A 12,829-nucleotide genomic window follows, 5' to 3' on the forward strand; every position below is an offset into this window, starting at 1 on the left:
TATATGGCCTCCACAGTACATTTTGTAGGGTAAATTTTACTCTGAAAAAGACTATATTCGATCCCAGTCTAAGCAGAGTAAACTTTACACTCGGAAGAGAGTAAAATATTCTATATGATTAAAATAATAAAATATAAATCACTCAAGGGTTCAGGAACAGTCACACAACCATCAGCATGGGAGATGGACACTCGGACCGACATGGCTCAGCGGGTTGATTGGCCATCTCCCAACCTGAAGGTTCTGCGATCGTTCCGCAACCCTTGAGTGATTTTTAAAAATATATATATTTTATTCTCTTCCAAGTGTAAAGTTTACTCAAGTTTAGACTGGGACCGAATATAATCTTTCTAGAGTAAAATTTACTGTGTACAAGTCTTTTGAAACAAAACACCCAGTCTCCTAAAACATGTGAACAATGTTGGATTTTTTGCCACTATCGCCAAAATGTATCTTTGCCGCATACTAAAACAATCAATTGTGAATGACTTTTTGTGCAAAATCAAGACTCATTTTAAAGCTCATCTTTCCCATGGCAGTTAAAAACAAATCTCTCTCTCCGACAACAATCGTGCTTCTAATTCAACAGAAAGCAGTAATTATTTAAGCACTTAGTTTAATTAGGGGGGAATTAAAGTTATAATTATGATTAGGAGAATGTCAAGGCAGGACGTCATCAGGCTGCAAGCAAGAACAGCGTGCTGACATTCACTGAGAAAATTTGTTTTAGGCTTGCAATACGCAAAGCTCTTATTATAAAGTAGCACATTATGCTGTTCGCTAGTGCAAAAAGGCAGTCACTGGGCAATAAACGTGTGCAAAAATATGAACAGACAAGTGATCCTTCATCATAGACCTGTTCAGTGCATGTGAATTGTGCACCGAACACACTATGCGCACCTGAATTCTTCCCCATTATGCTGCAAGCTGTCTTTTTCTGGAATGGCATGAAAATGAATAAAGGGGCCTTCTGGATTGATTGTCTGTAAAGTCAATGCGGAAACCTGTCTCCCTTGATGGGATTTGTCTTTGGAAGATCACAATAAGCAGGATCCAATTTGAGGGATCACTAAATAATTGAATATGAAGATGTGATTTTTTTTTGGTTGTTGTTTCTTTTATGAACGGTTGTCTTTCTATATGTATGATTGACTGGCAACAAATGCAGCCCGGATATGCTCCATCTTTCTTAGCACCATAAACAGGACAAGCAAAAATGGATGGATGGATGGTTGGATGAATGGATGGATGTTTCAGTGTGCAAAGTGACCTTTAGCTTAACTTATTCACTACCACTGACGGCTATAGACGTCAAAAATTCATTTGAACTATTTCTATTAGTTTAAATTTCTATTAGTTTAAATTTTTAAACAGATATAAAATGTGTGATTAATTGTGAGTTAACTGTTGAAGTCATGCGATTAATTACAATTAAAAATGTTAATCGCCTGACGCAATTTAAAGATTATTAAAAAATACCGGGGCATCAGGGGATTAAAATTTATAATCGTAATTAATCACATGACTTCACTAGTTAACTCACAATTAATCACAAATTGTATATCTGTTCTAAATATACAATAAAAAAATATATAGGTTTTCATACTCTTGTTAACAAAAGTAGAAAAATGTTTAATAGAAATTGTTCTAATGAATTTTTGACGTCTATAACCGTCAATGGCAGTGAATGAGTTAATTAACTAAATAATAATGCTGACAGTTAAAAGTAATGTTTCCCTGCTAGCATCAATCAAAACTAAGAAATATTATATTTTCAAAGACCGTTTTTGATACAGATCATGGTTCAGATGTCTTAAAATGCAAACCCGTTGTGAGGCAAATAAACTATACGTGAACCTTTATAATTCCACAGAATGATGTTTCAGTGTTTGTTTTCAACTAACCAAAGGGTGTTGCAAATGTGCATGTGCTGTCTATTTTTTTGCTCCAGATATCCCTCACCCGCTTGAGTCAAGACCTGAAAGTGAGAGTGTGACCAAATACGTTTCCTTGGGCAGCTAATAGAAGTAGCAGCTTAATCTGAGTGCATGCAATTGCAACAGCACAGTCTCTGTACCCAAATATGACTTGTATCCCCAACTTGGCCCTCAAATCATATTTTGCTTCCACTTCTCATTTCCCCAAGCTAGCGTCATTGTGGCCGCTTTGATCTCCCCATCAAACCTCGTCTCTGAACTACTTCTTCACGTTTCTTGCCACTCTGTTCCTCCACTTCAGAGAATATTGAAAGACCATGTATTTTCTTTATCATCATGTTCAAAGTCTTCTGGTTTGAAGTCGATGTGAAGCAGTAACTTCCATTTATATTGTTTTGTCTACGATTCCACACAACAGTATTGTGCCAAAAACTGTGTTACTGTTAGGTCACCATCAGTGTTGCCACAGTTACCCTAAAAAAAAAAGTGACATAGTTACTTAACTGATTACTTCCTTTAAAAAGCAATTTAGTTACTTTACTGATTACTTGATTTTGAAAGTAACTAAGTTAGAGTATAAGTTACTTTAATAGTCACTTTCGGCAAATACAGACAATTCTGCTTGACATAAAAAATACACCGGTTTTGCCACTTAATTGGAAGTGCATTTTTTACAGTGAGATTTAACAATGAGAAAATAAAATCGATAGCTTAACTTTTTTTTTTTTAAGTAATCTTTTACGGATTTCCCTTAATGTCAATGGGCTACTTGTTTTTAATTAAAACTGAATAAAAAGACAGTATTCCTTGACTTCACTTAACATAAATACATTATTAAATTAAACTTTAAAGGCAGTCTTTTTTTGCTTGACATATTTAAGTCCTAATGTAATGGCAAAACTCAACAATTACAATGAGCATTGTTTATAAATATGACAATAATTTGGGGACATATTGCGCTCACTTTTGTTGTTTTGTTTTTTTGACGTAGTGTTATCAGAGCTAATATTTGTAGATAACACAAACTGTGCAATAAACCTTATATAGCCTTAATAGCGACCGTTCTTTCAGCATGAAAACACGAATATCTCTGACTCATTCCTACATTTCTTTTTATGGATATGTGAGTAGTCAATGCGCTAAAAACGATGATGTCACTCCCTCGGCCGATTTGAATACAGTACTCCCAAAAGCAAAAAATATATATTTAAAGTAACTTTTGCTGATATTAGAAGATTAACTGCAGTCTTATTACTTGACTGAAACTAGTAATGCGTTAGATTAGTCGTTATTTGAAGAATTTGTAGAATTTTTTAACCTAATTCTGGTTACTTAATTCTGCCTGTTAGCGAGAGCCACCACATCGTGATAACTTACATTGATGTTTCTGCATTTGGCAATTTATTATTATATTATATTATTAGTATGGGATTTTTTTTTAATAGGTTTTAGGTGAACTAATGAATACACGCACGCACGCACGCACGCACGCACGCACACACACACACGCACATACACATACTCATCCACATACAAAAAAAAAATATATATATATATATACTGTATATATATATATATATATATATATATATATATAAATTAAAAAAAGGAGAGCAATGATGACATGTCAAATCGAATGAACAATACTGAGCTCTCCAGAAAAAGCAAAAAAAAAAAGATTAGTCGTTATTTGTGCGTTACGCGTTACTGGCATTACTGGTCACCACAAAACAGTATGTATTTGTGTTTAAAAATACAGTTGTGTGCAACTAAATGACGTCTATTGGGGGTGAACATCAACATGGTGTGTGTAATATGACTCAAAAACACACAGGCAATATGGCAGGCTTGTATTAGGGGAAAGTAATATTGAACACATTATTAATACACTGTAAAAAGACTACTAGCGAGGGGGGGGGGGGGGTTGTTCACTCAGAAATTCTAAGGACATTTTACAAGGAGAGTTTTGACTACATTTTACCAGTTTATTAAAAGCTTACAGCTTGGGAGACAGTCACTCTACCACCTGAGCCATGCTTCTCCTGCTGTGTGCTAGTATATTGATAGTGTCAGGTAAGAATTCTTGAACATCCAAGAAACCAATTTTTGGTTTCATTTTGGACACACCAGCAAGAGTGGCTCAGGTGGCAGAGTGGCTGTCTCCCAAATTGAAGGTCATGAGTTTGTTCCTCAATGCTTGAGTAACTTTTTTGTTGTTGTAATAAACTGGTAAAATGTACTCAAAACTCTCCGATCTTTAAATTTCTGAGTGAAAAAAAACGTTACTGTTTTTTTTCAAGTAATATTACTTTTTTTTTTTACAGTGAAAAATAAGTGTATATTAGTCAGTCAAGTATACAGAGGTCAGCATATATGAGTAAAATTTAAAGATTTTGTTCAATATCTCAATGAACATAAGAACAATTTCCAAATTTGTGTACTAAATGTTTTCTGTAGAATATGCTGTTAACTCACAGCATGAAAGTAAGGTTGATAATATAATGCATAGGTTAAAAAATCTTCATTTTAATCAAATTAACGAGTGCAAAAAATGAATGCATCCCATAAGAAAAATGACTACATCTAGTATTTTCTATGACCTCAATTACTTTTATGGATAGAAACATGTCTGCTAGGCCTGGAATTAACAAGTTGTCAGTCTTTTTCTCGGTGTCTACTTATTTGTGCAAAACTGTCTTTAACAAATTTGTTTTAAAAAAATGACTTTTTGTGTATACTAATTAACAAATCTTGTTTGCAATCAATGGCCCGCATTTGTGGGAGTATTTTGTAGTATAGTAGCCCATAAAAACAAAAAACAAATGTTGAGCTGTACTCATTTATGCTCAGCACTATATGCCAGTTTATGAAATTACGTTGGTAATTGTATTTAGGTACCACACTGTATTAAGGTAGTGTTAAATTCTTTCTCTTGACTGTTGTGTGTTGGTGTTTTCACAGGAGGCCTTGATCAGTGCCTGGTTGCAGTTCAGCGACGGCTCTGTGGCTCCTTTAGACCTGTACAACTCCGACTTTTTCATTCTGACAGCCAGGTCCCTGGATGAGGACGTGGTGACGGTGCAGCAGAACCCCTCGTGGAAATGGCCCGTCATTGTGACAGAGGCAGAGGGCCAAGGCCCGCTGGTCAGGGTGGAAATGACCGTTTGTGAAATTTGCCAGAAATTCAAACGGCGTAGTATCCTGGCGGCGGGCAACTGTAATGTCAAGGTGAAGTTTGGTTATAGCGACAACTCCAGGGGAGGGGGGAATGATTACGGCACTGATGGCGAGGAGATGGAGAGCAGAGGAAGGCCGCCCTCACCCGACAGGATTGGGCTCGACACCCACTACTATGGCAGCTCAATATCTGACATGGAGCAAGGGGTTTTGATTGGGGCCACCACGACTGGAAGCGCAATCATGCGTAGACCCAATGGGGATAAACTCTCTGGTGATGGGAGTGAGAGTATGCCGATAGACTTTGCCGACTTCCCTGCTCAAGTGGACCTTCCCCGTGGGCGCAACATGGAAGACGACCTCATACAGACCGCTCGTGGTCTCACAGACCTGGAGATTGGCATGTACGCCCTCCTGGGGGTCTTCTGCCTCGCTATCCTGGTCTTTCTTATAAACTGCATCTCCTACACATTGAAATACCGCCACAAAGAGCTGTCCATCGAGGGCCAAGAGAACATGAACCACGCCCACGACTGGGTGTGGCTGGGGAACGAGGTGGAGCTGCTGGAGAGCGAAATCAGCTTGTCGCCCCAGCAGGAGGAGCAGACCTCCATGATAGACTCCAGCAGCGGGCTGGAGGAAGGCAGCCACTTGTTGAACGGGGGCTCGGCCCAGAAGAACGTTCAGAGCCAAGTGCACCGGGCGGCCGACTCGGGCTGCCTGGCCAAGGAAGGCAAGGGAGAATCGCCGACGAGCAAGAGGAAGCGAGTGCAGTTCACCACGTTCACCACCATGCCCTCGGACAGCGGCTACCCGACTGTTAGCACGCTGAGCCGATGCCACAACCAGGACATTAAGTGGGTGTGTCAGGACGTGGCGCTCGCAAACTCCAACGAGTTACGCAATTACATGGAAAGGTTAAATGACAGTGCTTCGAAAGAGGTGGCATAACACATTGATGCACTCATAACAACTCACCCTTTTGCCTTTCAGGGGAAAGTGGGTTTGGATTTAAACGGAACTCAAGACATTTGATAGAGAACCTTACCCAACCTGCCAAAGGCTTGTCACTTTGCCACAAATGTAATGTGACACATGAAAAACATCATTGAATGAGGACTTGGTGGCGTTTTTTTTCTTTTGTTCCTTAGTTTTTGTTTCATGATTACAGGATTAGTAACTTTCCCTGTAATGATCTGCTGCCGATGAAGCTGTGAAATTCAGATGGCATGTAGAATTTAAAAGAAACGTTAGATGTTCAGAATGTTTATGCACATTAAACAGTTTTGGAGCGTTGTGTAACATTTTGGTTCAACTCATTTGCTCCCAATAACGTTTAAAAACGTTCTATTTTAAATATTGCCATGGTCACAAAAATGTATTCATAGGCCTATTTTTATGTTGTTGTTTTTTATGCTACAGCATACTGAATGCTTTGATGCAGCCTCTGACCTGAAGAGGTCGCTTAAAGAAATTGTAGTAATTACGAAAACGGCCAGCAGGTGGCAGCAGAGTATAAGAGATCAACCAGGGCCATGTTGCAACAAGCTATTTTTCCCAGGTTTGTGATTAATGATGAAACTTGGCAATATTCTAATGGCAATTACTGCAAAACTGAAACAGATACAAATATGCTTTTTTTTCCTGGTGAAAGAAGAGACTTTAGTCTTTATTTTGGTAGGTTCCATGTTTTTATAGCAATAGAACAAAATATTATGTGGGCCTTGCAAAATCAGTCAAAATCCAGTAAAACAGCCAGGAGCGAAGGGGTTTGCTTCAGTGAAAATGGCTGGGAGTGAATGAGTTAATTTCTACTACCAAAATTGTTACTGTTTAAGCAAAATCAAAGGTCAAACGAAATGTGTGCATGTAGGAAAGAAATAGGCACAATATTTTGTTCCTCATCCTCCCAAACAAGGCCAAGTGTACAACCTCTTACAAAGCATTGTATCGTTGCTCTGTATATTGTATTTTCATAACATTTAAGGAATACACAACAATGTCAAGAGTGTGTATCAGCGTTTATTCTTCAAACATCTCATTTGTCTGGATAACTGTTGCTGTTTTGTAAGCAGAGGGCTTGAGAATGGGGACCAAATTACGCATAAGCTTGCGTTAAGAGTATTTTATGTGATGCAATTTAGCCACACGGCAACAGCTTTAGTCCTTTATTGCTGACCAATGAAGGAAAACAGTGGCCATTAAAGCAACCCTGTCCTTAAAAATCAGTCCTCACAGGACAGCCAGAGCATTGAAGGGCTTTTTAATGGCTGGGCAACATGGTAATGTGACATTTCTTATGCTGCCCCTGAGTTTTGTGAGCTTTGAAGAAAATACCAATTAAGGTCTTGTTAACCTCTGCCCACAGCTGCCAGGAGAGCATACTGATGGACAAACTGGGCGTGTGCTCGCAAGTTTTCACAAGAAAGGAAAAGAGGGATAATTACGAGCACGTTTTTTTTTCATAACTGCACAAATAATCATCTTTCAAAATGTCCCAAACAAACGCAGCCGTCTGAAAAATTGTATTTTCTCAGTCAACGTTATTACCGTCACAGTGGTGTCAACTATTTTGTTTTTTTCTGCCTTTGTGTTATTTTCCATCAAGCCGAGAAATGTTCCCATTATGTTAACTGTTGCCGCAGTTGTGGCTCAGATTGTTAATCAGCAACACTCACAATAATACAATTTGGATGACGAGAGACCTGAGATACTTTAGCAGGCATTAGTGTGAGGATAATTGGGAATAAACACACACGCATGCATGCGCGCATGCACACACATGTATACGCACTTAAACAAACACACTTGTAAGTTTTGCGGCCTCTTTTGCACTCGTTTAATTAGTTCAAGCAGCTTGTTGGCTCTCTCTTATCTCCTTCAGTGTTCTTGCAATTAAGCACATTATCAACCAAAAACATTAACAAAATGATAAACTATAATAAAAAAATGTATTTTAAAGAAAGCATTTCAGTATAATAAATATGCTAAAAGGTCTATTTGGGTGTTAACCCAACACCATATAAATATTAAAGCATTATTTTTATTATTATTATATTGTTATTTTCCGTAAAAATATTCAAATTTTTGAGGAACAAGAATGAAAACTTTGTAGTGATGAACAAATGAAGTTTCATGAAACACTTGGTTTAAAGATACAGTGGAAAATAATCAATTTCTAATTGCACTAGCCTTTATCTTTACCAAGAGCACCATCTAGAGGAGTAAACAAATATTGCAAGTGCTACATGAAGCTACATATTTTAACAAACTCCTCCTACAGAATATATCTGATCAAGTTTGAAGACGGTTTGGTAGAAAACGTTTACGATTTAAAAAAAAAAAAGGGGGAAGTTCTTTATTTTGTTGCACGCTGTTGCCCTGGCAAAACACTGTCTGCAAAGAAAAATATGCACCTATTGAAAGTCTAAACCAAATGTGAATACTCATGAAAACTGCACACACACAAAGCCTGCCCCAAAAAAAAAAAGATTTTGTCCTTTGTGCAAAAGTAGCACCCATGAAGAGAATGTGCAGTGTTGGGACAGTGGCTGCTCAACCAGCAGACGGTGAAGGGCAAGGAGCGCCGCTGTGAGGTCTGGGAGGATTTAAGTGTCGGCCGCAAGGGGCATGATGGATGGGGGGCCGGCTGCAATTAAATCACTGCGACCGGTGGCTTTAACATCTTCAGGTAAGAATAAAGCATTCCAACGTCTTTACCCCCTGGGGTTCTGCTTTAAAACATAGCGCTGGAGAATAATGATTCCATTTTTGGAGGATGGAAACCGAACATTTGCTCAGCTACATCTAGACTTCCCTGGAATAAAAGTGAACAGGACCTCCCCGAGGCCTCAATCTTAAATGGACTTTTAATGAAATTAATGATGTGAGTACAACAAGCTCTCACTAATGCTTGGCAGTTCTCCCTGTGGTCTGTGTTTGCAATTTCCAAATGATTCACTGCCTGATTTGTTTCTTTCCTCCAGAGCCATTTTTAAAATAAGTGCACGCACGGCAGCTTTAGTATAACTACAAATTCCACAGAAAGAAGGATGGCAAAGTCACTGGCAATCACAAAATGCAATTATTTCAAACAAAGCTTTAGACCACATCTTCTTCACTGAAGTATTGCATTTTCTGGAAGTTGACCCTAAACGACACGATTGCATCGACTGAATTTTCTATACTTCATATCCTCATTAGGGTCACGGTTGAGCTGGAGCTTATACCACTTGACTTTGGGCAAAAGGTGGTGTAAATACTGGACTGGTCGCCAGTCAATCATATGCACATACACAAACAAATGGAAACTTTTTACAGTACAAAGATATTTAAAAGAGCATTCTGTGAAAACAGCTTCAGCGAGTGCTGATACGCCAAGGAAAAGATTCGAATGTATCATCAGACAAGGAAAAAAAACACTTCAAATGACCAGCAAACCTTTCCTGCTGACTGCTGGAGAGCAGACATGCAACTGTACTCACCTAAAGATATATCAGGCCTGACTCTAAAAGCCAAAGGCAAAAACACAATTGCATTTGCTGTCTAAACCCTTCTTGCAGCTGAGGCTAGAACCCCATCTACCATGTCACTATCAGTCCTGCAGCACCAGTGGGACTGTGCATGGAGCAACGTATCAAACAAGACAAATCAGGGTGTTTTCCGCCTGCTGGAACACAACAGAAGGTCAGAGAGCTACCGAGAGTCAAGTCACCTGGCACGAATATGGTAAGGGGTTGAGATATATTTATCTTGAGGCCTGTGCCTTCTTACGGAAGTCAAGCTCCACAATGAAAATCATGCATGTGTGCAGGGTTGGGAGGGTTACTTTTAAAATGTAATCCGTTAGTTACAAGTTACCTGCTAAAAAATTTTGTTGGTAACATAATCCAAGTACCATAATATTAAAGTAATGTAATTGGATTACTTTTGGGTTACTCCAATATTGAGTATGCGCATGAAGAAAAAAAGAAAAATATCACCACAATATATATTCTATACAATGTGCCCCTGCTATTTGTGGGTGATATGGACCCGGCAACCTACAAATAGCAAAAATCCTTGTGAAATTAAAAAGCATGTAGGCTATTGCTTGATTGATTGATTGATTGATTGATTGAAGGCCATTGTTTTCGAACTGTCACTGAAAGCAACCACACCTCTCAGTTTGATGGATGGATGGATGGATGGATGGATGGATGGATGGATGGATGGATGGATGGATGGATGGATAGATAGATAGATAGATAGATAGATAGATAGATAGATAGATAGATAGATAGATAGATAGATAGAGGAACTTTTATCCTAGTCACAAGTTTAGCCGTGTATAAGTTGTGTATGATGTTTAAATAGTGAATTGGTGGGAGGAAGATTTGTTTGGAAGGTGTAACTCACATTATGGTTGTAGGCTAGCGGGCTAGCTAGCAAGAAGCTACAGTGTGTAGCATGCCGCTGGACTCTAAGCTCAAACTTTCACTTCGAGTAAATTCCAGGGAATACCGGTCGCTATTTCCTCCTCCTGTCACGTGAAGCTTTTTCAAACTGCCCGGGTGTGGAGGACACGACTAGTCACCTCCCTGACATGTAGCAACGGTCCCACTCGCTCTGTCTCTCTCTCTCTCTTTCACACTCTCTCTCATTGTAGAAATTGTAATCCCTCGAAGTAATCCCCATTTTTAATAAATGTATCTGTAATCTGATTACATGTTTTTTTCCTGTAACTGTAACGGAATACAGTTTAAAAAAAAAATTGTAATCTCATTACGTAACGGCGGTACATGTATTCCGTTACTCCCCAAGCCTGCATGTGTGTATATGAAGTTAAGAAGTTTGCCACATATATATTTTTTTCTTTTTCTTTTCTTTTTAAGAATAGGTAGGGCTGAATTGCAGGGCACAGAGGACCATTTTCCCACATAAGTCCTTTTTAATGCGCCTGGGCTTGCAAACTTTTCATTTACGCATATTCTCCCGTCCAGACTATTGACACAGCTACTGCGCATAAACTGGGAATGAACACGAAACGCTAAAGAGGTGTGATTCACTGGCAGCTGAGGGTGGCTTAAATTCACAGAAACATGGAATCCACCCCCCAACCACCCCCATCCAGATAAAGCATACTTCGTAAATTTGAAAATAGTCAGAATCCTGCTCTAATGACTGCCCAGTGAGATGGATACGGCTTCATTCATTTTCCACAAGCACAATCTTAAACAGAATGTTGTGTTTGGACTAGCAGGTGCGCACAGAACTTATTGTAAAGGATTTTTTTATTTTTTTTTTACTTCATTTTCCCTTGAAATGTATCATTGTGGTCTATCAAGAGTCACATCACATTGGCTTTCAAGCAACAAAAGTAGCACTTTTCTGTGAAGAGGACTCGACGAACACTACTTTGAATCTTTTGTATAACTCTCGACGATATCTCCTTCACCAGTCGGAGAAAAAAGCCTCCGGGATGCAGATGAACAAAGACAGCTCTGATAAGATAATTAGGCCTCTGTAAATGCAAGCGATTAGCATACATAATGGTTACGTCTGCTCGGCTATATTCTTAAACATTGCATCTGCAGTAGTTTATCTTAATTAACGTGCTGCTGATACCCACTAATCCCCCAATTACTGAAGAAATGTTGTCATCAGTATCTGCTGTCTCTATTAGACAGGTGAGTCAGTATTACAATTACTGTTAAAAGCATATACATTATGTCAATGGGCCCTGGGAATGTCATTTAAAGTTCAAATGTTGAGTTAAAGACAAAGCCTCTTAAGAATAACTGGAGTGATGTTTTCATGCAATTCTGCCTCTATGACCATATCCATTTGTCCAATATTCATCTGCCACACTCTGTTGTTGAGCCTGAGGCATTAATGTGACTTTCAGACATCATGCTGTCTGTTCAGTCAGTTACTTATTGACCATATTAAACGGGAAAGAGCCCTCTCTGAGCCTCGTCACTTAAAGGCTTTGTGTTGAAAAATGATTTGTGGTGACAAATTTCTTTCAATCTGTATCTGATGAAACCAAGAATAGGTTTAATTCCCAACTGTGGCTGCAAGCTTAATAATAATAATAATAATGCATTAGATTTATATAGCACTTTTTTGGACATTCAAAGACACTTCACAGTGGTTTGCATTATTCATGCGCTCACACATTCACACTCTGGTGGCGGTAAGCTTCTTAAGTAGCCACAGCTGCCCTGGGGCAGGCTGATGGAAGCGAGGTTGCCAGTGTGCGCCTACGGCCCCTCCAACCGCCACCAAACATTCACACCTTCCATACACCAGTGTGAGTAGCACTGGAAGTAATGTGTGTGAAGTGCCTTGCCCAAGGACACAACACATGACTTGCGGAGAGCAGGGATCGAACAGCCGACCTTCTGGTTACTAAACTCCGTCTCTACACCCTTTGCCATGGACGCCACAGCTTGCTTACCCAAGGGGGTATTTGCTATATAAAATGTTATTACTCCACTTTTGACTTCATCCCAATGATGTCTCATAATGCCCCTACCATGACGTTCTGAGTTAACATGTTTGTTTACATCCAGCAAGTTAGTAATCAATGGACACTCCGAGTTGGAAAGGATCAAATGGCAAATGGACTGAAGCACAACTGGTTCAATTTGAAATATTTTAACGGACAATTATACTGTTAGAATTCTAAAAGGGAATAGAAGCAAAAAAAAAGTAAAGCAATGTAACAAAGA

The 12,829-nt window shown here is 39.0% G+C and overlaps 1 protein-coding gene across 1 annotated transcript in view; it reads left to right on the forward strand.

The window, feature by feature from the left end:
* LOC144049361 (transmembrane protein 132C) overlaps window positions 1-6,416 on the forward strand; it is a 134,413-nt gene extending 127,997 nt beyond the window's left edge. Inside the window, exon 9 of the mRNA XM_077562228.1 lies at window positions 4,899-6,416. Within this exon, the coding sequence (XP_077418354.1) occupies window positions 4,899-6,065 (1,167 nt within the window). The 3' untranslated portion in view covers window positions 6,066-6,416. The remainder of the gene's footprint in view (window positions 1-4,898) is intronic.
* Window positions 6,417-12,829: the final 6,413 nt, after the last annotated feature.

This window comes from Vanacampus margaritifer, chromosome 3 (assembly GCF_051991255.1).
Source record: "Vanacampus margaritifer isolate UIUO_Vmar chromosome 3, RoL_Vmar_1.0, whole genome shotgun sequence".
Classification (NCBI taxonomy): domain Eukaryota; kingdom Metazoa; phylum Chordata; class Actinopteri; order Syngnathiformes; family Syngnathidae; genus Vanacampus; species Vanacampus margaritifer.